At 52.3% G+C, this 25,631-nt stretch overlaps 3 protein-coding genes across 16 annotated transcripts; 1 reads left to right on the top strand and 2 right to left on the bottom strand.

The window, feature by feature from the left end:
- Positions 1-1,495: 1,495 nt before the first annotated feature.
- Mrpl12 (mitochondrial ribosomal protein L12) lies at positions 1,496-6,167 on the bottom strand. The gene is made up of 5 exons (XM_006987719.3): positions 5,776-6,167; positions 5,093-5,279; positions 4,765-4,851; positions 2,002-2,139; positions 1,496-1,873 (listed from the first exon to the last, which is right to left on the bottom strand). The coding sequence occupies exons 1-5, from the start codon at positions 6,150-6,152 to the stop codon at positions 1,757-1,759; spliced, it is 906 nt and encodes a 301-aa protein (XP_006987781.1). The 5' UTR covers positions 6,153-6,167; the 3' UTR covers positions 1,496-1,756.
- A 432-nt stretch (positions 6,168-6,599) lies between these two features.
- Hgs (hepatocyte growth factor-regulated tyrosine kinase substrate) lies at positions 6,600-22,803 on the bottom strand. Of its 14 annotated transcripts, XM_076543917.1 has the most exons (24): positions 22,360-22,639; positions 21,934-22,001; positions 21,648-21,756; positions 21,266-21,350; positions 20,514-20,589; positions 20,037-20,129; positions 18,829-18,952; positions 17,731-17,783; positions 16,763-16,831; positions 15,989-16,113; positions 13,528-13,606; positions 13,350-13,448; positions 13,125-13,220; positions 12,314-12,352; positions 12,085-12,228; positions 11,937-11,996; positions 11,298-11,508; positions 10,793-10,965; positions 10,578-10,718; positions 10,325-10,499; positions 7,853-7,986; positions 7,651-7,770; positions 7,431-7,517; positions 6,600-7,169 (listed from the first exon to the last, which is right to left on the bottom strand). In XM_076543917.1, the coding sequence occupies exons 6-24, from the start codon at positions 20,124-20,126 to the stop codon at positions 7,059-7,061; spliced, it is 2,130 nt and encodes a 709-aa protein (XP_076400032.1). In that variant the 5' UTR covers positions 20,127-20,129; positions 20,514-20,589; positions 21,266-21,350; positions 21,648-21,756; positions 21,934-22,001; positions 22,360-22,639; the 3' UTR covers positions 6,600-7,058. The 14 variants fall into 14 exon arrangements, with proteins under 14 accessions (XP_076400032.1, XP_076400035.1, XP_076400040.1 ...); XM_076543920.1 differs by lacking the exon at positions 21,934-22,001 and having other exon boundaries at positions 22,568-22,639; XM_076543925.1 differs by lacking the exon at positions 21,934-22,001 and having other exon boundaries at positions 11,298-11,505; positions 22,568-22,639.
- Positions 22,804-22,848: 45 nt separating this feature from the next.
- Positions 22,849-25,410, top strand: Arl16 (ARF like GTPase 16). The gene is made up of 5 exons (XM_076543927.1): positions 22,849-23,029; positions 23,146-23,203; positions 23,613-23,726; positions 24,835-24,950; positions 25,106-25,410. Exons 1-5 carry the CDS (start codon positions 22,896-22,898, stop codon positions 25,275-25,277), a joined length of 594 nt encoding a protein of 197 aa, XP_076400042.1. The 5' UTR covers positions 22,849-22,895; the 3' UTR covers positions 25,278-25,410.
- Positions 25,411-25,631: the final 221 nt, after the last annotated feature.

Genomic DNA, 25,631 nt, shown 5'->3' with positions numbered 1-25,631 from the left:
GTTGAAGGCCCAGGTCTGTTTTGCTTTTTACAGTGCTTGGGAAGGGACACGGCTTACTAACACCGGTCAAGTGCTCCACCGCCAGTCAGTGTCACCCACCTGCCAGGGGCTGCAGTTGCTTTCAGACTTTTTTCTTTTCTATACTTTATTTCTTTTTGTGTGCATTGGTGTTTTGCCTACATGTATGTCTGTGTGAGGGTGTCATCCCCTGGAAATGGAGTTACAGGCAGGTATGAGCTGCCATGTGGGTGCTGGGAATTAAACCCAGGTCCTCTGGAAGAGCAGCTCTTAACCACGGAGCCATCTCTCCTGGGCCTCTGCCTCCAGATTTCTAAGCGCATGGCCAGAAAAGCATCCAGAATCACAGGAATGAGGTTAACTTAACGGCCAAAGAGGTCAAGGTCACTCTACCCACTGGCTAGAAACTCTGGCCCTGGCTGAGATGACAGTGCAGATGTGAACTTTCCAGGCCACAAGACAAGTCCAAACTGGAGTTTTAGAGCTCACTCACTACCTGCCTCAGGTGTTAGTGGGATCTGGCAGGTCATACTTAGGCCTCCTGGTAGCCACCTTTGTGGTGATAGCCCTGAGGTGCTGCTGGAGAATCATTAACCAAAACAGTGTGGCCATGAGCGATCCTCATGGAGGACAAGAGTTCAGCCAGGAAGTTGTGGTTTCCTAGTTATGTGACATGAACTGGCTCACAGCTGGGTGGGGCTACCGGATCTCAGGCAGTCCTCACAAAGCAACACTGCGGAGCACATTGCCCTCTTCTGGTCTCTCAGAGAAACTGCAAAAATTCTTCCAACGGGAGGACTAAGGTCAGTGTGGTTATCTTCTGCTCAAACACTCCTGAGGATTTGGGCTCTGGTCAAAGACCAGCTGAAGAAACTTCTGTTCCTCTCCCAGGCTCTACCTAGAGGTCTAGGAACAAAAATAGCTACTCCACACCCCACATGTGGGGTGACTCACCCCAAACTTAGGGTCTTCCAAGACCTGCAAGCACACGCCCCCCTCTGCCACCGGGCCCCAGCCGGGTGGGTTCCCCAGAACTCCCACCCTGCAAGCTAAGTGTGGTTACCTCCACACATACAATCCTCTTGCCTTGGGTATTGGGGTTAATAGCTCAGCCCCGACCCACACCAACTGGAGTGATGTTGGACCCAAGACTGTCCTGGTAGGTTGGGACAGTATTACACTTTGTTACTTTTAAAATTCCAAGTAGCTAAATGGAAATTCCCCATCCAAATCTCAGACCACCCCCCACCCACCCTCGCCAAACTCCAGTTCCATACCCACCTGCTGTGCCTGTATGTACACAACCCGCTATGGGGACCAGAGGACAGGCCCCTGCACAATGGGAAGTGACTGGATGGCTGGAGACCCTCAAACACTGCCAACGGGGAGTGGTAGGGGCAGACAGCCTGGGTAAGAGCCTCTAGGTGACCCTTTATACCACCAGCCCTGAGCACACACACCACTCACTGTACACACCTAGCCTCAACAATGTATTTTCTCAGTAGCCACCAGGGAGGTGTTCACTTTGTAAGTTCCCCAAGGCAATCTCTCGAGAGCTCTCAGGCTGTAACTGCCCGTCCCCATCACAGTAGGTCCGTCCTGTCCTCTCCCAGCAGAATTCGGTCACCAGCGTCAGTAGCTGCTGCTCCCAACATACCACCTGGGAGTGAAGCAGGTGTGAGCAGGCCTGTGCCCAGGTCCCAGGGACCCCAGTCCAAAAGTCCTCAGAACAGGGGTGTCACTCCAGAACTACAGTGCCACCCACTGCTTCCAAGGCTGCCTTGATCTTCTCAGCCTCAGCTTTGGCGACGTTTGCTTTGATCTCCTGGGGCAGGGACTCCACTAGCTTCTTGGCCTAAAAGAGACAGCAGTAAACATTGGGGTACTGAGTTGTCATTACGAAGCCCAACGAAGAAAGACCTAGTGCCTTTCTTTCAGTCCTAACACAGGGAAGGCTCTCAGGAAGGGGGAATAGGGTCCCACCTGCACCAGGTTTATGCCCTGGACGTAGTTCTTGATCTCCTTAATCAGTTTCACTTTGTCCACAGGCTTTGCTTCTGTCAGGCGGACAGTGAAATGTGTCCGTTCTTTCTTTTTGGGGATGTCTTCTTCCTCAGTCACCTTAGGGTGTGGAAACAAAGAGGTAAATTGGAAGGGTGAGGTAAGGCTGCCCACCAGGACCTGCAGGTAAGATCCAAGTGGACTCTGAGCTCTGCCCTCTACAAAGCATACCAGGCAGGCCACCACTCATACCAGACCCTACTCTTTCATCTAGATCTGCGTCTATCTCCCCACAGGGCAAGACCCTGAAACAAGCCTCACATTCCCCCATCTCCTGACATTTTGCCCCATCCCCCCAGGTTTTCAAGACAGTTACTGTGTTGCCCTGGCTGTCCTGGATCTCACTCTGTAGACCAGACTGGCCTCAAACTCACAGAGATCCACCTGCCTCTGCCTCCTGAGTGCTGGAATTAAAGGTGTCTGCTACCACGCCTGGCTCATTTTACCTCTTTAAAACTGTAACTGATGAGGGGCTGAGTAGACGGCTCAGTTGATGAAGCAGCATTTGCCTTGCAAGTGCGAGGACCTGGGTCTGATCCCTGAGCCCGGGCATGGCAGCTTGTGCCGGTTACCTTAGCACCAATGAGGCAGACAGGAAGATCCTGAGGGCCGACTGGCTAGCCAGCTTAGCCTTTTCAGCAAGTTCTAGACTGTTGTGGGATATTTGTACACTGTGTGAAGACGTATTGCTGTAATTGGTGTAATAAAAAGCTGAATGGCTAATAGCTAGGCAGGAGGTACAGGCAGGATTCCTGGGGAAAGGAAGAGGAGGAATCTAGGCGTGCAGAAGATATGAACAGGAAACAGGAGGTGCAAGATGAAGGAGAGGTAACGCCATGCGATAAAATGTAGATTAATATAAATGGGTTAATTTAAGGAACTCGTTAGGAACAGGCCTAAGCTAAGGCCAAGCTTTCATAAATTTTTTTTTTTTTTTTTTTTCTTCGAGACAGGGTTTCTCTGTGTAGCTTTTCACCTTTCCTGGAACTCACTCTGTAGCCCAGGCTGGCCTCGAACTCACAGAGATCCGCCTGCCTCTGCCTCCCGAGTGCAGGGATTAAAGGCGTGCGCCACCGGCGCTCGGCCAAGCTTTCATAATTTATAACAGGTCTCCATGTCATTATTTCGGAGCTGACTGGCGGGACAGAAAAAGGCTCGTTACACCAGGCTAAGTAAGAAACTTCATCTCAAAATAAGGTGAGTGGTACTTGAACAAGAGAGGTTTCCACATGAACACATGTGAGCACACACAGGTAACAAGCAATTGTACTTATGAGGCAGGGAGAATAACAAATGCTTTGCAGATAATAAAGTTATAGAAAATCAGGACGACTTCAGTCCTCAGCCAACAAAACCTATGTGTCAATAACCAATGACAACTTCCCCACCCCTCCTCCGAGACAGGGTTTCTCCGTGTACCAGCCCTGGCTGCCCTAGAATTCACTCTGCAGACCAGGCTGGCCTTGAACTCAAGAGATCAGCATGCTTCTGCCTCCCAAGTGCTTGGATTAAAGGTGTGTGCTACTACAGGCTGGCTAAATGACAACATTTAAAGCCCCGCTCTTGCAAGACAGCTCACATTGGGACAGGTGGACCGTGGTCCTCCTGATCTGATATATAGAGACCTTATGGCCCAGCTCAGCCCTGGGGCATGACTGGATTGGGGGTGCACAGAATGGATCTTTTCCAAAAGTACTCCACCTTAGACAACGAATCCTACCCTTGCTTCAGAAGTTCAGTTTGGGCTAGAAATAGTTCAAGTTAGGAGAATATGTTGTTCTTTTGGAGGGACATCAGTTTAGTTCCCAGCACCCATGTCACGTCAGGCTGGTCACAAGGGCTTATAACTCCAGCTGGAAAGAATCCAACACCCTCTTCTGTCCTCTTTAGGGACCCACATACATATGGTACACACACACATATATGAATGAAAATAAACCTTTAAAACAAAACAGAATATTTGACTTGAATCTAGTCCTGGACAGCTTAGAACTCAGAGATGTGCCTGCCTCTATCTCCCAAGTGCTAAGATTAAAGGTGTGTGTTACCACGCCCAGACCCTACCCAGTTTTTAAATATTGCTCGGGTCTGTCGGCTAGATCTGTGAGGAGTGCCTTGCTTTCTCTTCCTCAACACCTTCAGGTTTTATTCTTTGCAATTCCAGCCTTCTACCCAACTTAAGCTGCTTCCCTACTGGCCTGCCAACCCAAAGCGGGGCGCTGGCACTCCAACATTAACACCACGTCCCCGCACCTTGCCTACTTTCTCAATAGCACTTATGACTCTGCTGTCTGATGCTACCATTCATCTCTTCACACCACTGTGCTTCCTTCTGTAGGAAATAATGTCTACCAACCAGCATAGTTCAGAGCGCAGAGGAACTTGTGGACGTGTTTGATCCTCAGAACCCTCTGTGGAAGGAGAGAACTCCCCAAAGTTGTCCCTCGACCGCTCCCCATGTGCTGTAACGTGCACACCCACACATACGTACAATAATAAATAAACAGAACAAGACCTTGCATGCCTTTGGCAGAGGAGTTCCCAGAAGTGTTGCAGGGGAGCCCACAAAGGGGACACACTAATGACAGCTGCAGACCCAAGCCGGGGCTAGAGAAATGTGCCACATGTTGAGGCCAACAGTTCACTAGGCACACAGAAATGGCTCTTCCTATTGCCTAGGCTCACCTCAGGGGCTGCAGGTGCAGCAGGGACGGCACCAGGCATCATGCCACCCACTGGCATAAGGCCGACATCCTGGATCTTCAATGTTTTCTGTAGGACAGAAGAGAAGTCTCAGTGGCTGGCTGTTAAACCCCGAATGTACTTTCTGATGGAGGCACAAGCCTGTTGGCTCTGGCATCTCGGAAAGCATGTCTGACAATTTACCAAACTCCCGAAACACATCCAGAAGGGACAGGGACCTCTGACCCTGGTTTGACAAATTACCAAACTCCCAAAATACAAACAGAAGACAGGGACCTTAGTCCTGGTCTGTGGAGCTCTCTCCCAATACCTTCAGGAGTTCGTTGAGGTCTGAGATCTCCAGGAGAGTAAGGCTGGCAATATCTTGGACCAGCTGCTGGATCTTGGGAGGATATTCCTTGGGGGCATTATCCAGAGGTGCACCGGCGAGGGCTTCACTCTTTCGCTGGCTGCTGCTCCTCAACTGCCGCGCTGCACAGACACCGGGGACCTGTTGCCTAGACCCCCATGCAAACAGGCATCAGACCCGTGAAAGGGGGAGACTGAGGAGATCCGGAGGGCACAAATGGTTCATGTGCTCTGTCCGCCACAACTGGGCCCAAAATTCACCAGTTGGGGCTAAGGGGCCTTCAAAGCTTCCCTACATTTGACAAAGAGTCTCAGGATCCCAAAGGATTATGTCGGTAATCCTGCACGAAGCAGCAGGCTTCTGGTTGAATGAAATACATCAACCTAGAGGGTGCATTCTGCTGCACCAAGCATTGCAAAGCGCCGACCTCGGGCTACGCTGCCGTCCACAGCGATGGGTCGCAGGGGCGGGAAGCTTGGGACAAAAGGTACCTGCGCCCAAGGTCGCCCAGGCCGAGCCGTCCTCTCCACGCCCCACCAGCAGGGCCGCGGAAGGTGGCCATGCGCCCGCCACCCGTTCCCTTCGGACCTGCTCTAGCCCGTCGTCCCGGCAACAGCGCTCTAGACCCCCCCCCCCCACTATACCTGGCAAGGCGGAGCGCAGCTCCCCGCAGCCCAAGCCGCGGCCCCCACAGGCGGCTAGCCGCCGCCGGCAGCATCGCTCCGCAGGCGGGAAGGTCACACGCGGCTCTCTGCGGAAGCGACGCTCTAGCCGAGAGCAGGCGAGCTGGACCGGCCGCTCTAGCAGCAAGGCCTCCAAGCATTGGCGCCGAGGACCGCGGCTCTCGTCTGGGTTGGCTCCTGATATTACGCACTAGGCGGCGCGACGCGCAGGCGCAGTCTGGGCCCGGAAGTAGTGCTGGGCTAGTGGTTATCTCCGAAAACCCTGTGGGGCACCTTTTGTTTCTCCCGCAAAATCCACAGGCGCCCCCTACATGCGGAGCTCGCCCGTGTAGACCCATGAATTCAGCTCAGTCGCCCAAGAGATTAGCGATATAAGGAGTGCAGTTCCCTAAACTTAAGCGAAGGGCCCAGTCCGTTGTTCTAGCAGCCCGGAACCCCTCCCCAAGGCGGAGAGCTCTTGACTAGGCGCAATCACGTTCCACCGAGGCAGGCGCTTAGCTGAGAGGGAAAGCGCAACACTTAGGGCTTCAGTGTCCTCACCAGAAATCAGGTTGAAATGCATTCCAGGGTGAGATATTGAGAACTGAAACCTTAAGCGGTGGTTTGGATCCATTAAGACTGTAAAAGCCCACTTTTGCGCCCTTTTTACAACTGCTGGGTGATATCCTGTGCCACGTGAGTCAATACAGAGTCCCCACTCGCAAGGAGACATCTAAGACTTCTCGACCAGTACCTCCCACCCTGGTCCAAAAGTGAGCCCGCTGCCCCACCAAACACTCAGGACAGCTTTTGAAATACACTTTATTATCACTGTTCTGCACTGGAGAGACGACGACTGAGGAGTAGGGAAGCTAGCGATGCCTGAAGCCTCCACCCTTGCTGTTCTTTCGGGGTACCAGAGCCATGCCTGGACACCACACAGTTCACACCAGACTCTCTGGGACAGGCTAAGCATCCTGTGGCAGGCTCCAACACAGCTGGGCACTCCTCAGAGAAGGTCCTACCCACCCTGCAAAGTCCCAGGCCCAGGGAAAGTCAGACTGCATCAGGATCAAAGCAGGGAACCAGTGACAGGAACCAGACCACTGAGGACAGGGAAGAGGGCCAGGGGTGAAGGCCCGCCCCTTGCTCACAGGAGAAGGGATACTACAGGGCAGTGATGGGGGAGAAACGGCTAGTTAGACACGTAAGTGGTTTCTGGTGAACCGTAGTGTTACTCTGGATGATGAGTGCCAGACTCAAAGTCAGTCAAATGAGATGAGCTGGGCTTCACTGCCCGGTGCTGGCGGTCCCTGTGTAGGCGGTGGCTGGGCCACAGGGGGCTGCTGCTGGGGAGGGCCAGTGGAGGGTGGCATCTGAAGAGGAAGAGCAGACAGACCTCATCACCCTTCTTTTCACACACAAGAGCTTTTGTTTAGAACAAGCTTCATCTCATCAGAGTAGATGTCCGGTTGTTGCCCATACTGCCAATGCACTCACGAGGCTCCTGTCAAGCTGTCTTCTCTTATGCAGCATACAGGTGCATGTGTTTGCACTGACTTGCATGTCCCCATTCTGAGAAAGCCCCTGAGTATAAACCAGTGCAAGGGATCAAAGGAAGCAGGGGCGTGGCTCACCTGCTGGAACATGGGCTGCTGCCCTGCGATGTAGGGCTGCTGGGCCGGCAGCGATGCGTCCTGGCCTGGAAGGGTAGTCATGAGATTCTGTGGAGAGTGAGATGGAGCCCAACACTGAGTAGACTGTGACAAGAGAGACGCAGATCTTTCTGGCTTGAAGAAAGCCCAAGATGGAAGGACCTGTCCTGTGCCAAGCCCAGCAGAGACTAGGTTTCTTTACCTGCATGTTGTATGGCTGGTAGCCCATGGACATTGGCTGGCTCCCCATGTAGCCTATGGTGCTGGTCTGTGGAGGCTGGGAGATGGCTGGGAGGCTCTGTGGGGCCTGAGATGCCACAGTCTATGGAAGGAAGGGGGTGAAGTGAAGGAACAGGCAAAGGCTGGCAGCAGGTGAGAGGGAGCTGGTTGCCTTGCCCACATACCTGGTAGCCTGGGGTTGGGGTGGGCTGGTAGGAGGAGTAGGCCGGGCTGGTGGTGGGCCCAGCCTGGGCCTGTGGGGCTGCCTGTGCCCCAGGGGCACCTGCTGGGTACATGTAGGCGCTGACCATGCTGGGATCTGTGACAAGAAAGATGAGCTGGTTCAGAATGACAGAGTGAGAAGAGAATGCCCCTTCCTGGGGTTCTCCTTTTGTTGTGTCTTTCAGAACCAAGTACATGTTTCACATTCTTATAAAACGTAGGTAAAGCCAATAAGGGAGAAAATAGGCCCTAAAAGAAAATGAAAGCAGAAAGAAAAAAAAAGAACCTAATTCTTTTTGTTTTGGTAGTGCTAGGGCTGAACCGAGCCAAGGTCTTGTACATGGTAGGTAGGTAGGTGCTCTACCTGAGCTACAGCCTCACCCTTCAAACTGTACTGAAACAAGCGCTAGTCACAGTGAAGGGGTGAAGGGAAGGGGCTAGAAGAGCTGACATGAGAATTCTGAAGCTCCTAACTTGGAGTTTCACAATCCAGACAAGAGGAGCAAATACAGACACCGGCTCCTACGGTAGCTCAGGCTAACACTCCAGGAAAGACCATGTTGGACAGAAATGAACAAATATATCAGGGACAACGAAGGACACCCCAGCTGTGAGGATGAGAAGAAGCAGAGTGAACTTAGTCTGCATACCACATCGACACACTCTACAAAGTCCTCTGTGACCACCCTAAGAAGCCAAGCCTTACTGTCTGTTGGAACACAGGTCTTGCACTTAGGATTTTCTTGCCTCAACCTCTCAAGTGTTGGATTATAGCTGTACACCACCATATACAGCCTGAGACTTTGCTTCTAATGGCTATCCCCACAAAGAGGAAGCAGGATCCCAGAGATCCAAAGAATGAACAAGCCAAGCAGAGTACTAAGCTGACCTGGTCAAAAGGTGACAGGCTAGTAAAGGTTACAGAAGTGGTTGGCAGACTCACATGGGCCCTACCAATGATAATATGAGCATTAAAGTCAACAGAAACTGGGACAGAGAGATGGCTCAGCAGATATAAGAGCACACTCCTCTGTTTGTTTGTTCGGTTTTCTCAATCAGGGTTTCTTTGTGTAGCCTGGCTGTCCTGGTATTCACCCAGTAGACCAGGCTAGCCTTGAACTCAGAGATATTTACCTATCTCTGCCTCCTAAGTGCTGGGCTTAAAGGTGTGCACCACAACTGCCTGGCTCAGAGCACACTCCTCTTATAGAGGATTCAAGTTTAGAGCTCAGTTCCTATGTCAGGTGGCTCACAACCGCCTGTAATTACAGCTCTAAAGGATCCAGCTACCTCTTGTGGCCTCTGAAAGTACCTGTACTCCCATGCACATACTTAAGACAAGGACACAGATACACATATAATTAAAAGCATAAAACTTGGCCAGGGGTAGTGCCACACACTTTTAATTCCAGCACACAGAAGGCAGAAGCAGGTGGATCTCTATGAGTTCAAGGCCAGCCAGGGCCACACAGAGAGACCCTATCTCAGAAAACAAACAGCTGGGTGATGGTAGCTCACGTCTTTAGTCCCAGCACTCCGGAGGCAGAGGCAGGTGGGTCTCTGTGAGGTCAGCCTGGCCACACAGAGAGACCCCGTCTGTAGCAGTAAAGAACTGTTCCCCTGTGAACAAAATGTTCACACGTTCACACCTACATAAATGACAAGGGCAGAGAAGGGAAAGCACCTCCTCCGGAGGAAGGATGGTGGCTAAGAGAAAGGTACCACTTGGCAAACACAAGTTCAAGCAAAACTTGGAAGATGCAGGAGTCTGAGTACCAAGGGATTTGCTGTCTCAAGGTCTTTTCTAAAATGACACCTACTGATAATGGAAACAGATGAGATGACCGTGGAACCCACCGCAGCCCCACAGAAGTGATGAGATGCCTGCTGAGCCACCGCAGCCCATAGCAGTGACGGTACTAAGCAACACAATGTACCTCACATGCCACAGCTCCATCTTGTGCCTTTCTGGCTAAAGGTGTAGTCCATGGCATAAGCAAGTACAACCACCAGACAAACCAAGCTGAAGGCAACTTGCCAACTTCAGGACGGTGCTCATGAGGTGCTCAGGTCAGCACCACACAGCCCAAAACAGAATGTGCAGTGCTCAGAAGAGAACAAGGTGGGACAGGCTGACAGATACAGTAACAAGGGCTTTTCTATCAGCACAGAAGTCTTGGCTGGGGCAGTGTGATAGTGACCTGCTGTGATCCACTGTCCCATCTGTGAGCACATCCTGATTTTAGGAAATGCATTGTGGGTGAAGGGCTTCTTCCACCTGCCCCTCACTCTAGAAGAGATCAGGAAGGAAGTTGTGTATATGAACAGATGTTTCCATATGGACAGGAAAAAGCAACTGTAGAAAAATATTCACTTAGAGAATTTGGAAAATGCTTTGTAGTAGTCTCACAACCTCTGCAAGCTGGCAAGGTTACCTGATGTGGTGCCAGGCATGCTGGGGTAGGGGCCAGTGGCTGGGGCTGGCTGGCTCATATACACACCATGCATTGGGGAGCCCTCTACTGAGCCTGCTGGGCTGAAGGTGCCAGGAAAGCTGGTTGGGCCTGAGGGCTGGTAGAGTACACCCCCAGCTGTGGGCATAGCCTGGAGCTGGAGACAAAGGAGAGCCAACAGTCAGTGTGGTTGTCTTTGGCCCATGAGGGGCAAAGCGGGGTGGGTAGCACATGCCTGGGCATAAGGCAAGGGGAAGGCAGGCATCTGGGCGCGCATCTGGACCGTCTGCTTCTGCTGCTCTAGGCGCATCTGTCGTTCCTTCTCTTGCTCCTGCAGGCGCTGGATAGCCAACTGCCTCTGTACCTCCAGGTACTCCTAAAGCCAACAGACAGGTGGTGGTCAGGCTAGCCTGGGCCTCCCCTACCCACATGCCAGGTCAGGTGCCACACCTGCTTCTTCTGCCTCATGATCTCCAGCTTCTGTGCCAGTTGGATTTGGCGTTGGCGCTCGGCCTCCTCAGCTGCCCGGCGCAGTTTTTCCCGGTGTTCCTCACGGAGGGCACTCAGAGCTCCTCGGGCATCACGAATTTGTGCCAGCTTATCCTGGAGCCCCTCATAGTACACTGTGTGCAAAGAACAGGGCAGCTCAGATCGCTCACAGCCTGGAGGCCTAGTTGGTATGGACTTCTGCTCTGTCTGGGCAGGGCTGCTGGCACTGGGCTGTGGCTGGAAAGGAGCAGAGCAGGCCCCACCAACAGGAACACTGCCCAAGAGCATTCTCTGGAGGAATCAAGAGCCTCAGTGGAGTACGGACCAGGAGCCCTGGTCTCACAAGACCCAGGAACAATTAAGTTAACCACCAAATGGGGCTCACAAGACTACTGCCTGTGAGAGCTGAAACCCGTGCCGCCCACCATGGCTCTAGAGTGACCCTCGGAGGCACTTGGACACCTACACCTGCGCTCATCCAGCTGGTTGAGCAGCTCCAGCAGCTGCGGGTGCATGCTGTTGATGGACTGGAAGAGGGAGAGCACAGCCGAGTCGTTGGTGATGCTGCGGCCCCGCATGTGGTTGCTCTTCATACGGTTGACAAAGGTGGTGACGGCATTCTGGAGGGCCTTCAGGAACTGCTCGTGGCTCTCCTCTGACTCCCCATTCTGGTACTGCTGGAGACGTAAAGCAGGTGGCTGAGTACCACCACGCCAGGGGTGAACACTCTGCCTCCTAAGCCTAGGAAGTATCCTTGTGAAGGTACCAGGCTGGCAGACAGGCGTTGCCCACTGTGTTTAGAGCCTGGCACGGACAATGATCTAGTCCTTAACCTGCTTGACAAGTGGAAATCATCAGCACCCCTGGTCTGCACACAAAGCAACAAAGCGCAAACCGAGGGTCTCATCCACCAGGACACTGTTCCTCAACTCAGAGCTGGGTAGAAACCCCTGCCTAGGTATCACGGGCAGACAGCTCAGAAGTCGAGGGAGAGGGAGGGCCTCCTCTGAGCTTCTCTGGAGCATGGGGACCACAGGGCAGCTGGAGCCTGAGAGACTTCTTGCTCTAACATAGCCCTCCAACCAGGACAGGATGCAGAGCTTACCTCACTAAAGGGGCCACTGGAGGGAGTTATGGACTGAGAGTCTGTCTCTGGAAGAGGACCCTGGAAGAGAGCAGAGAATAAGGGCATCTTTGGCCAGCTTCATACCTTGCCCTAAGGTCTGACAGTCAAGAGTACAGAGGAGTCTTACCTCCACCATGCTGTTGGGGGCTGTATGGCCCTCCCCAGGCTGGGCAGCTGGCTCCGTAAGGGGCACAGGTGCAGATGGTGTGGGGCTCTTCCGAGCCTCTTCCTGTTTCTTCTCCCAGTAGTTCCGGTTGAGGTACCGAGCAAGCTGTGAAGCAATAAAGGAGGGAGAAGGAGTTACTGGTGTGAGTTAGGAAGCAGCAGCGTGTAGCATCCGACATTGTGCTGCTTACCTCAGGGTCCATGTCCTCAGCCAGAGGTGCCGATGAGTTCTGGGGAGACAAGCAGAGTCTGAGGAATGACAGGAGGAAGGAGGCAATGATGTGATCCCCAAGCAGTCATTTAGACAGGAACCCGGATGGCACCAAATAACAGCAGATCACAGGGCTGAGATCGCAGGGCTGGCCAATGATCTAGCCACCTGTCTGGCACCTGCCAGCCCTTCCCTTCACAGGCCCTTTGGGGCTGGCATCCACTTTCCTTCTTGGCAATAAACTCTTTTTTTTTTTTTTTTTTTTTTGGTTTTTTTGAGACAGAGTTTCTCTGTGTAGCTTTGTGCCTTTCCTGGAACTCACTTTGGGCAATAAACTCTTAAGATCCTGAGTTATGAAACTGTCATGTATCACTAAAATCTTTATAAGGTACAGGGCAGCAGCACCGGCCAGGCCTTACTGACTTCCTAGGACAGGTGCCAACACTGCATGGACACTGTGCTGAGCTCTAATGAAGCCCTAGTGTGTGGACCTGGGGAGGAGGGGGAGTTTCCTCAACCAGCCCATCTGTGGCTGGCCATTCTACAGAGCTCTGCAGTTTCCGGGTGAGGTTCTAAGTCAGCTCCATCCCGTTTACAGACTGGGGGTGGGAGTGAGGCGGATCTCCAGGAGGTGAGATCTGTAATAATTAATATATGTAAGGAAGTGTGGGAGGCTCATCTCCCTGGCAGGGCCTCTCTTGGTGTCCTCCGTACCCTATAAGAAAGCCCCAAACCAGCAGAACCCTTTTGGTGACCCCTGGAAGGACAGAAGCCTGGCTGACATGGCTCACCACAGGTGAGGAATACAGACTGCCGGCTGGGGGTGCAGACGACGCCAGGGGTGTCGGGTCTGCCTTTGGGTGCGCTGTGTATGCCGACTTCTGTCTCTGAAGCAGAACCAGGAACAGACATCATTAGGGGAGCATGTGGCCCAGGCTAAGGAAGAGAGCCTCCACACACCTCCTCTCCAAGCATCTGGGGCCCCCCATCAGCCCTCACAGGGCTCCGCGGCTCACCATCCTCTCTTTCTCCTCAGCCTCTGACTGTGAGAGGGCCAGAGCCAGCTGCAGTTCCTCCTCTTCCTGCAGGGCTGTCTCATCCCGCTTCGGGGGCAGCTGAGGACAGACAGGGGAGTGAGGAGGGCCCCAGGGAAGAGGGGAAAAGGTGTTCTGGGGACGAGGAGGGGCCTTGTACCTGAGACTGCTGTGACAGGGGGCTGGTCAGGTACTCGGGAGGCAGCTCTGTGGTAGAGGCAGCCTTTCCTTCTGCTTTCCTGCAGGCAAGATGAGACACTGTAAGTGACCGCACACTGACACCAGCCTCCAAAGACCACCAATGACGGTCCTACAGGGACAGGTGGCCCCATGCGCACTCCAGGGAATGGCAGGGGGGACCCTTGCCCCTCAGCCAGCTGCAGAACATGAGTGAGTCACTTGGCTTAAGTCAGCTCCTCTCCTGGAAATGGCAATTCAAAACCCTTTCCTGGCTGAGCTGAGCAAGGGCCTTTCTATAGCACCTAGACACTGCCTACTGCACCTACCATGACCAGCAATGGGCCTCCCCTCAGAAGATGCCAGTAAGGGCAGCAAGGTCCAGGCAGGCCAAGAATTTTCTGGACTTTGAGACAGATCAGAGATTTCTCCACAAAGCACGGCTGAGGGCCACATGTATATAGCATCACCAGGATTCCAACCCACACATGCTCTTTTCTAAGAGAAAAACCATGCTAAAGCATGTCTACACACACTGAGGGGAGGAAGGAAGCCAAGCAGCCAGCATTACAGGACACGATGGTTGGAAATGGACCTCTGTGGAACGAGGGTGGGTTTCACAGATAGAAAGCACTGTGCAAAAGCCGAGGCCAAGACTCATCTGGGAGCAAAGCCCTTCCCAATTTAAGGCAAAAGAGCTTCTTTTAGCAAAATCTGTGCCCTGACAAGTGATGTGATGCCATGTTCAGTGTGACCAACTGGCCATAGAAATCCACTGTACTTGGGGCTAGAGAGATGGCTCAGCAGCTACAAACATGTTCTGTCTTCCAGAGGACCCGATTCCTAGCCCCCTATGAGGCAGCTCATGACTACCAGTCACTCCAATTCCAGAGGGATCTGATGCATCTGGCCTACTCAGGCACCTGCATACACCTGTACATCTCTATACACAGACAAACACTACATATAATTAAAAATAAATAAAAAAGTGAGCTGGAGAGATGGCTCAGCAGTTAAGAGCACTGGCTGGTCTTCCAGAGGTCCTGAGTTCAATTCCCAGCACCCACATGGTGGCTCATAACCATCTATAGTGGGATCTGATGCTCTCTTCTGGCATAAAGGTGTACATGCTGACAGAGCACTCATATACATAAAATAGATCTTTAAAAAATAAAAAAATGTATCTTTAAAGAAAAAGAAAAAAAAAGAAATGATCCCTCTATAAACTGGGATTGGGTACACATTCTCTTATCTGCTTCTGTGATGTTGGCTCTGACTACATGTGAAGCTTTTCAAAATCCACAGTCATTCACCGTAGACTTCACTGAAATGCATACCCTATTTAATGTCAGTGTATTCTGGAACATTAAAAAAAAAGCGGGGGAGGGCAAACAAAACAAAAACAAGAGCTTCTTTAGGAGCAGCCTCCTCACCCAAATGGTCAAAGGTCATCAGTGACAGATGGAAGAGGGTCACAGCCTCGCACCTGGGGCTCTCACCAGAAACATACACTCTGTAGCTAAGCACCCAGTAGCCTCAGACAGATCCCAATGGAGGGATGTACACAGGGCCCGCACCCTGGGAACATGCATCACACGTAACAGAGGCTGAAAACACTATCCTGGTCAAGGAACCTGGGAAAGTATGATAATACAGAGACTGTGCTCTGAAGCCCTGAGAGATCCCAACAGGGACAAAGCCACAAAGACCTTTCTAGGACAGTGGTCAAACTGGAATACCCACAGGACAGGTGCTAGCAACACAACATCACATGACCTATGACAACACAGCACCGACACCTCAGATCATCTCTGGGCATGTTCAAGCATAAAGGACCATGAAGTACCCACAACTCACTTCAGGACCATCAAAATCACTCAGTGGGCGTAAAGTGCCTGCAGAGCCAGCAAGATGGACTTAATTTTGTTCCCCAGAAAGAAGAGAATCGACCCCATAGGCACACCAACCACAGCATTAGCACTCACACCCAATTATGACTCCTTCCCAATCCCAACAAATGTTAAAATTTAGAATAAAATAGAAACAGATACAAAGGTGGTGGTGGTGGGGGGGGGGTAAAGATAAGATTGATCAGACAAACCACCGCCGAGGAACCCAAGGGAAGGGCTTGCACACGTGTCCCTGTAGACACACCTTGTACCACACTTGCCCCTTTTCTGTAAGCATTATGTCTTTCTTTCGTTTTGGTTCTTTTTGAGACAGGGTCTCACGTAGACCTTAGCTGATCTGGAACTTGCTATGTAGATTGGGCTACTGTGGGGCCACGTCACCCTACCCATCCACCTGTTCTGGAGTCTGGGATGGTGGAGCTGCCTGGTATAGCTGCATGGGCTTGCCTCTTAACACTTCTGACAATGCTTCAGGAGCCTGTGAGGTCTATAGCCCTGAAGCATGACAGAGTGCCCAGGGAGTCTACAACTCACTTGTTCAGCTGCTCATAGCAGGGCTCACACACGCGCACCTCCTTCTCAATGCCGAACTTGGGGATGGTGGAGTACTTGGAAGAGCACTTGCCGCAGAAGATCTGTCCACATGCCCGGCAGTGGTGCTGTGAGATAGAGCAGGACAGGTCCAGTGACACTGGTTATGGTTACCCTGATTGCCTATCAGCCAGAACTGCCTTGGACAATGTTACGAATTGGAGCAGGGACAGGGGCGAGGACAAGCAGAGTAAAAGAGATGGAGACTTGTAGGAAACTCAATTTCAGCCACCATTTGGAGGAAAAGAAAGGAATTAAAATTAAGCAACAGGCAGAGTAGTGCACTCAGTAGGCAGAGGCAGGCAGATCTCTGTGAGTTCGATGCCAGCCTGGCATACAGAGCGAGATCCAGGACAGCTGGGGCTACACTTGAAGAAAAAAAAAAAAGGAAGAGGAGGAGAAGATATGAGTCTTCACCCAACCCTGGAGAAATACTACAGTAGTGGTTCTGACTCAGACCTCAGCCTAAGCTTGGGAGGTCAGATCCCCACGGTGAAACTGGGCCTTGCCCATGAGGCAAACTTCAAATGAGGGTACTGATCATCATAGAGGCCAAATACCAAGCTCTTGCCTCAAGTACCAACCAGTTCTTAGCTGGATTTGCCTCCAAAACCATCAGGCTGGAGCAGAAGAGACAGGATCACTCAAGAGGAGCATGGCTTTTTGAGAAGATGGCAGGGGCGTGGAACTGAGCACTCAAGTCCCTGGGGTACTCACTTTACGGGTCACCACCCCAAATTGTACTCTGCACCGGTGGCATTCCTCCGCATCCACCCAGTCAGGGGCCTAGGGACAACAATCATGATCACATAACATTCCCTTCCAAGTGCCCGAGACGGCAGAACTTACCCCATGTCCCAGACAGGAAAGGCACCCAGAGAGGGTCCCGGTGTGCCAATCCCCCAAATTAGGAGCCCAAACCACATGACCCAGAGTTAAGTTGCTTCGGAAAAAAAAAAACCTTCTAACTGACTTCCTGTCAAAGGTATAATCCTGATTTGTGGATGTGGAGTTTCATGTTATTGCTATATTTTTGAAATAGGGTCTCTATGTAGCCCTGGCTGTCCTGCAACTCGCTGTGTAGACCAGGCTGGCTTTAAACTCACAGAGATATGCCTGCCTCAGCTTCCAAAGTTCTGAGATTAAAGGTGTACGCCATTGCAACTAGCCTCGTTCTAAGGTCGTATAAAGGAATTCACTCCCTTGTTTTTTCTTTCTTTGCTTCCTTTTCTTTTTTTAAAAATAGTGCTAGAGATTAAACCCAGAGCCTTGTACAAGCCAAGTAAATGCTCTACCCCTGAAGCACACTCCAAGCCTAAACACTTTTTTAGCCACATGAACCCAGTAGCTGCAGCCCAATGGAATCATGAACCCTTTTCAACCTGACCTACAGGAACACTGCTTTTTATTTTCTTTTCTTTGCTGAGTGCTGAACCCTGAATCACTTCGTTCATGGTAGGCAAAAGCTTTACAATGAGCTAAATCCCCAAGCCTTCACATTTTCTTTCTTTTGAGTCAGAGTCTCATTACATACTTAGCAGAGGATGTCCTAGAGTTCATGGCAATCCTCCTCTGGAATGCTAGGACTAAAGGCATGAGCCATCCCTACAGAGTCCCAGGACCTCCCTCCTCCTTCCCCAAAAGAGCTTCTAAGACTGACTAGCAGTGGATGACCCAGAACTCACTCTTTCAGCAGCAAACATGGCATCGCTTTCCTTGAATTCCGGGAAGACATGTCCTAGAAGAAAAAAAAACAGCAGTTGTTACCGTAGGTCAGGTTGAAAAGGGTTCATGATTCCATTGGGCAGTAGCAGTGCACACCTTTAATCCCAGCACTTGGGAGGCATTGGCAGGTGGATCTTAGTGAGTTCGAGGCCAGCCTGATCTACATATCAAGTTCCAGGACAGCTAGACTGTTACAGAGAGAAAAGAGAGAGAGAGAGACAGAGAGACAGAGAGAGAGAGAGGAAGAAAAACTCTTCAGCCGCCAGGCCCTGGTCTAAAATCTGCGAGTGACTTCCTGCTACGCACACAGCAATAGCACATCCTGGTCTTGCTCTCCTCTGGCACGAGCCACTCTTCTGTCCCTCCAGCATGTCCAGTGCACTCTGACCCCAGGATCTGAACTGGAGCCCTCTGCAAAAGGTGCCAAGGCAGAGCTGGAGAGACGGCCTAGTGGTTAAGCACTGGCTACTTCTTCCAAAGGACCCCAGTTTGACCCAGCCCACAAATGGCGGCTCACAACCATCTGTAACTCTAGTCCTCAGGAGGTCCTGCACCCCCTTCTGACCTCGAGGTACCAGGCACGCATGTGGTCCACAGACATACACTGCAGGCAAAGTATCCATACACATGAAAACAAAACAAAACAAAATAAAAAAATGTGCCAAGGTCCTGGGGTTGCTCAGAACTCCTAGGATCCACTGTACTGACTTGAGAGGTCTTCCAAGATCGCTCATCCTGTGCTACCCCAAGAAGCATATCACTCTGAGTATACCTGTCACCAGACTTTACTGTTTCCTGCCTGAAAAGATAGTCTACTGCGTCCCTGCTGGGTGGAGGTGTAGAAAGCAGGGCCTCATCAGAGCCTGACCTCTCTCCATGGGGCTTTCCAAGACTTGGGGAACACCACCTCCTTAGTCTCATGCCAATCACTCAGGGAGGACCACTCTACCCTCCCTTGTCCCTTATCACTGGGACGATTTAGCTAATTGCTAGCAAAACAACCCTAAGGCTCCTGGTGGCCTTGTTCCCAGCCTGGAGCTGGGGCAGTTCTAACTCACCTTCTACTTTCATGATCTGGTATGTGTCCTGGACCACCTTGTACTTGGGCTCGTTCCGGAAGGCATGTGCCCAGGCCTGGATCAGGTACAGGATCTTGTTCCGAACATTAACCTCCACTTGCCTCTGTGGGGCAAGAAGTGGAGAGGGCTGCAGGAGAAGAGTCTGAGGCCTCAGTGGGAAGAGGCATCGAGCAGACCAACTGCCCTGAATAGAGACAAGTGGCATAAAGGCCAAGGGGAGTCCCTGGGATACCAGGCACTAATCTAACGCAGGAGCGACTCTCCTGAGTATGTACACATGCGCAGCGTCACAGTTCTTAATCCTGAAAGAGGTCAGAGGACTTCCAGAAGCTACACTGCTCCATGCTCCTGATCTACAACCATGTTTCCCTCTCCATTTCTCCATGGAACAGTCCCACAACTGGATCCACAAAAGACACTCTCTTGGGAGGTCATGACCCATCCTGGTGCCTCTGCAGGATAACAAACCAAGTGCGCGACACCCCGGCAGGAGGTCTCTGGATGCTTTGCCATCCTCCAGCTATGCGATAAACTGGCCCAGGTCTGATTCAGGCCCCAAGTGAGAAGGGCCCAGCTAACAGCTCAGTGCCTGAGACAGGTTCTCGGCAGCATGGGTTGAGGGTGGAGCCTCCTGTGAGACCAAAGCCTGATGCTGTGTCCCATGAAACAGCATCACTTTGCCCAACCCAACAACCCAGCTGCACCACCATCCACATCACAACCCCCCAGGTGGTGCTGGGGACAATCTCACATGGATCCAGAGGCTTTCCCTCCTCCCTCCCTGGGGCAACCCCTTGCTCTACCATTCTGCCCTCCTGACTCTGTCACAGATACACCTAACCTTTAACTTCTGCACCTCCACTGCTCAGATCCCTCCCACCCCTGAATGTGCTACTCCAAACCTCTTCCCCAAGCTCCTACTTACACAGATACTCCATGACCACCTCTGCCCACAGTCCTTAAAGACTCAGCCCCATGCCATGCTTCTGAAGCCTTTCCTGGTCCAAGAACAGTGTCTTCCTCATGCACATGAGCCTGGAGGTGTCTCTCCCCGGGCCTAGGACGGACTCACAGACCACTCACAGGGACCTCCTCTTTCACACCCATTGCTCCCCTTGCCGTAGGGCCCACAAACACTTACAGGAGCTGGTAGTATAGCTACCTCCACCTTCTCTCATGACACATACCTTCAGCAGCTCCTTTAGTTCTTCCATGGTCTGTTTGTTGGCCACTTCATCATGGACTGTCTGGCCACAGTTCTTTACCACAGACTCCATCACCTGAAAATCCCAAGGAAGATAAAGGCCTAGCTTGTGTCCAGGGCAGGGCCTTTCTCTTGCTGGAAGACGGGCCTCCACAGGTCTCTGAGCCCACTCAACCTGTCAGAGATCCCCAGCAGCACCCAAAGACAGGCTACAGGCCTGGTAACACCCTGTGGTCAAAGGTGACCGCCATCTCATCCTTCACGGTGTCTGTTTGGACCACAGGTGGAGAAGCAGCATCTCTGCTACTTCCTCTCTTCCCATAAGCCTGCTCAAGCTCAGTGGCGATGCTCACAACTGTGCTTAGTGCTAGAGGGATTCCACTGGCCACTATGTTCCTGGAATTTGGGCATGGCTGCCTGACAGTGGAGACCAAAAGACACGCAGCAGGGTTCTAGTTACCTCCAGGGCATACAGAGCCACGTGTGGGTTCTTGTCATTGACCTTCTTCTTGATGGAATTTATAGCATATTTTGCTCTGAAAGAAAAAAACAAGCATTAGTAACAGCAGTAAGAGGAAAGGAAGGGAAACATCTCAGTAACATGAGGAAAGCTCTCCACCATCTCTATTTATTTTTTGAGACAGGGTTTCATGTAGCCCAGGCTGGCCTCCAACTCAGTGTGTAGCTACAGAAGACCTTGGACTTTGAGATGGGGTCTCATTGTGTAGCTCTGGCTGTCCTGGAACTCACTATGTAGACCAGGCTGGCCTCAAACTTGCAGAGATCCTCCTGCCTCTGCCTCCTGAGTACTGGGATTAAAGGCCCTCACCGCCGCCACCCCCACCGCCCGGCTGACCCTGGACTTCTTATCCTGCCTTTCCCTCCCAAGTGCTGTGACTACAGGCAATGCCGTAGTACCCGGCTTGTGCTGTGTTGGGGATGAAACCCAAGGTTTTATACATGCTGGGCAAATACTCTACCAACTGAACTATATGCCTGGCCTTCCACATGCCATCCTTCAGACCTCTAAGTATCTACAAACTGTACAGCTTTAATCGTCCCAAAATAAAACACCCAGGATGCAGACTAGGCAATTGTCTACATAAAGAACTCTTGTGGTCAACTTCATCTTGGAAGAGGAATGGGCACCAAAAGATGTCAGCATCATACGTGGCTGCCCCTCGCTTTACAGGACAGGCCCTCCTCACTTACTGTGTGTCTCCCTGACGGATCAGGTCGCAGATCTGTAGAATGGACTCCCAGTCCGTCTCCAACAGAAGCTGGCTGGTGGCTTTGTCTAAAAGAGAGAGATGTCACTCAAGGGGCCCATTGTGCTGTGCTCCCTAGGTTGGCTCCCAGGTTAGCAAGTTCCCTCTTGTTAAACCGAACAGAAAATCCTCTTGAAGCACTGACAACAACGGTTCGAATGGTGTCCTCCCGTGCAAGAAGCAAATAATGTGGAAATTAGAAAACAATGGCTGCTGTGCTTGTTCCCTATCAGCTGTCATTTCAAACTCTGAAGTCACTCAGAACTTCATGAGAAAGGCACTACCTCCACCCCCTTTAAAGATAGAGGGAAGTGGATGCCCTATACCGCAGCTTGCTGGGCACTTTGAATCGCCATGTGCTGCTTCTTCTCAACGGGGTCAGAGTGTCATCATTAGATGTTTTGTCCTTTACAGTAGCTCTTAGCCAGGCAATCACTAGAGAGATGAGGAGGGACCATGACTTCTCCACTCCAAGTGGAGGGGGTAAAACAAAACCTCCGAGGATTCCCCAGCTAACACTCTTCACATCCTTATCACCTCCCTTCTATAAGAATGAGCTATCCAAAGACACACCAATTTCGTTACTGATCCAGCAAATTACTGGATTCATACCTAAAGTGTTGAACCTCCCCAGAAGTGAGAGTAAGGAAAACGCTTCATCTGCAGCCCCCTTGAAAACCCTAGTTCAGGAAGAAGCAAATGAACGGACTATGGTGGCACCCTGTCGCTTGTTCCTGGACACAAGACATTTTTATTGAGAGAATGGGGCATGCATGGCAAACCCATTGTCCCTCCTAAAATTCACACTCTCCAGCAGGATCAAATAGGATCAACAAGCACCTACAACAACGAGAGAGAATGTCTTCCAAAACCCAGGGACACTTCCAGGGCCCAAGGGATAGAGAGGATGGGGCGGGCTGGGGTCCCAGAAGGCAGTCCCCAAGGGCCTCAGAAGGTTTGAGGGCAGTATCGATTCCACCCTTCGGGCTGGGATTGGGGTCAAAGGACCCGCACGAGGCTAAGATCTGAGTCATATACTTCATGACTCAGGACTTTGGCCCAATCGATTCGGGGGCGTCGGACCCGGAGGAAGCGAGGTCCATCGTGGACTCCCCAAGAGCATTCCTCCCTGGAACCCCGGGGTCGTGATACACAACCCCGACGGCCACACCCGAGGCCCGGGAAAGGTGCAGTGATCCCGGGAGGCCGCCGGCTGGTCAGAGCGGCCGGCCCGCTCCCCTGAGACCTATGGAGGCAGCGTCTGGCGGGTGCGCGAGAGGGCAGACGGCGAGCTGGCTGGCTGGCGGACGCGTTACCTAGGAGACGCTCGAAGGTGCCGCTGCCTCGCCCCATGGCGACCCCACTCCGGACCGACGCCGCGGGCGCTCCCTCTTTCGGAGCTGACGCGCCCCCCAACTTCCGCTTCCGTCTTTGTTTTTCTGCGCGCGCAAGCGCACGTCACCGCGCCACCCCGAGACCGGCCCCAAGGCAAGGCCTTGCGCTCGCTCACTGACTCTGAGCGTCATTGGACCGCGCGACTAACCAATGAGCAATTTGGACGAGAGGTCTATCCAATGAAAGCTCAGGGAGGCGGGCCTCGCGGCGGCGGCGCTCAGGGGTACGGGTGCCAAGTTGAGCGGCCCGGGATGTGTCTCCTGGTCGGGGCTGCAGGAGTCGGGAAGACCCTGCTGGTGAAACGCCTGCAGAATATCCTTCCGCAGCACGTGGGCAGGCAGGGCCCCCGGCAGGGCGGGGGACACACCGGGGTGATCCGGGACGGGAACTCCGTCCTCAGCCTCACTCATGCCCTTGACCACCCGAACAGCTGAGCTCGGGAGATGGCGAGGGCGGCCTGGGGGAGCCTCCGCCTACGCGGCCCACGGTAGGTGTCCGCTCTCCCAGGTCTGACTAGCTAACGCGGGGTGCTTTTGCGACTTAGAAGGCGCCTCGGGCTTCTCCAGGCGGTCGGTGGGTTGGGTACTGCCTTCGGGAGAGAACTCCCGAACCTGCGGAGAACCCGAAGCCCACCTTCCCGTGGGCACTTGTCTGTCCCCTCCCGAGGGACTTATTTCGCTGTCACCCTCAGGGCCCATCTCTGTGGTTGACGTTGGCCTGGAGCCCCAGAGAGCTGCTGCTCTTGGTGGCGAGCCCTGCGGAAGGGCTTGAACGGTTGTCACTCTCGAGGTTTAGCCACCCCCCACCCACCCACATCGCAGAGCTGCCATCTAGGAATTCACAATGGCACAGCGCTTACACTGGTCGCTGTGCGCCGTGGTTTTTTTTCCCCAAAGGTGGGCACCAACCTCACTGACATCGTGGCCCACAGGAAGATCACCATCCGAGAGCTCGGGGGTTGCATGAGCCCCATCTGGTCCAGTTACTATGGAAACTGCCATTCGCTCCTGGTGAGTCAACACTTCGAGCTTCTTTTGGGAGCAGTGTGTCCGTCTCCCTGAGCCATCAAGTAGCGGACCCTGCTTTATATGCGATAGGGGTTGGGGTCTTTGATGATTGTGCTCAAGGAACCAGGACTCAGGCTACATTGCTTGCTCTTAGGCATTGGTCTGAGCTCCTGAGCAGGGCTCAGACTCCAGGAGGGTTTGCTGAAGGCACTGTTTGTTCTCTGCCGTGGTACCTGAATATGCCCAACGTTTCCGTATCCCTATAGTCGGTCACATCCCCACGAGGAAAGGCCTCCAAATTCTGGGATGGCGAACTGATGGCCACCGGAGTAGACTTTACTTAAAAAGACACCAGTGACACCAAGTCATCCTCACATAACTCCCTTTGCTGCGTTTCCAAAACCTTTTTGCTTAAAAGCCACGGTGAGGCCAGGCATGCAGCTCAGCAGAGTGCATGGCTAGTCACACTTGAAGCCCTACATTCAACCCCCAGCGTCCTGAATGATCATTTTAAAAAGTTCTGTATGCTATCCCTGAGTCACTTGTGCAATGCCCAAGGGGAGGATTAGGAGGAACTCCTAAAGGTCTTATACTAAAAACCCTGAGCCAGAAACTGTGGTAAGTGCTGAAAGATCAGAGAGACAAAGAAACAGGCCACTGCCACGTCTCCCCAGCCTGAAAAGGCCTTAGTTTCTGTCTCCTCACACCTTACACACCTTTCCAGCCATAACATTTCCTTCTTAGTGCTGGGATTAAAGGCACATGTGCTTCCCAAACAAAGGCGTGAGATCTCAAGTGCTGGGATTAAAGGCGTGTAACTCCCAAGTATTGGGATTAAAGGTGTGTGCCACCACTACCTGGCTCTTTTTCTCTCCTAGACTGAATCAATTTCATGGTAGTCCAAGGTGGCTTTGAACGCACAGAGATCCAGATGGATCTCTGCCTCCCAAGTGCTAGGATTAAAGGTGTGTGCCACCACTGCCTGGCTTCTATGTTTAATCTAGTGGCTGTTCTGTTCTCTGATCTTCAGGCAGATTTATTAGGGTTCATAGTGTATTAGTACAAGGATTGGCCAGGAAAACCTTCTTAGCAAATGTTTCCTTTTCCCTAGTTCGTGATGGATGCCTCTAACCCCACCCAGCTCTCTGCATCCTGCATGCAGCTCTTGGGTCTCCTTTCTGCAGAAGAACTTTCAAAAGCCTCGGTCCTGATACTCTTCAATAAAATGTATGGGTCTAGGGGCTAATGAAGGACAGGATGCTCCAAGGAGTTGCTGTCCTTGACTGCAGCCTGGACCATGGGATCCACATTGGGGAGGTGCAACTTTGGGTAGGGTAAGTTTGTGGCAGTCACCTTCTGATGAAGTGTTTCTTTAACCACAGTGACCTTCCCTGTTACATGACCATGGAGGAAATAAAGTCATTAATCAGGCTTCCAGACATCATTGCCTGTGCCAAGCAGAACATCACCACAGCAGAAATAAGTGCCAGGAACGGCACTGGCTTGGCGACGGTACTGCTCTGGCTCCAGGAGCAACACAAATGCAGCAGCTGACTGCAAGATGGAGAATTATGGCTGACCCACCCAGTGCCTAGACGACCAAGAGTGACAGGCGGCCTCCGAAGGTCTGTTCGAGAGAAGCAGACCCACCCAGAGCATCCCTAAGTGATAGGGACCTATGCAGCGATGGGTGAACAAGCATACGCTGTAGACACTACTGTCAGCTTGCCTCTGAAGAATGTCCCCAAGACTGGGAGAGGACAGAACTGCAGGTGGCTGGATGTCTTCTTGCCATCTAGATAAAAGTGCTGCTGGGACTCCCACCAGGAAACTCTGGACCTATGCCTGAGGGCTTTGGACTGTACTGCTCCACTGAGACCAGATCTTTTTGTAGTACAAGCTCTGCCC

Source organism: Peromyscus maniculatus, chromosome 8, assembly GCF_049852395.1.
Source record: "Peromyscus maniculatus bairdii isolate BWxNUB_F1_BW_parent chromosome 8, HU_Pman_BW_mat_3.1, whole genome shotgun sequence".
In the NCBI taxonomy this organism is placed as follows: domain Eukaryota; kingdom Metazoa; phylum Chordata; class Mammalia; order Rodentia; family Cricetidae; genus Peromyscus; species Peromyscus maniculatus.
This window is presented reverse-complemented; position numbering and strand designations above follow the sequence as displayed.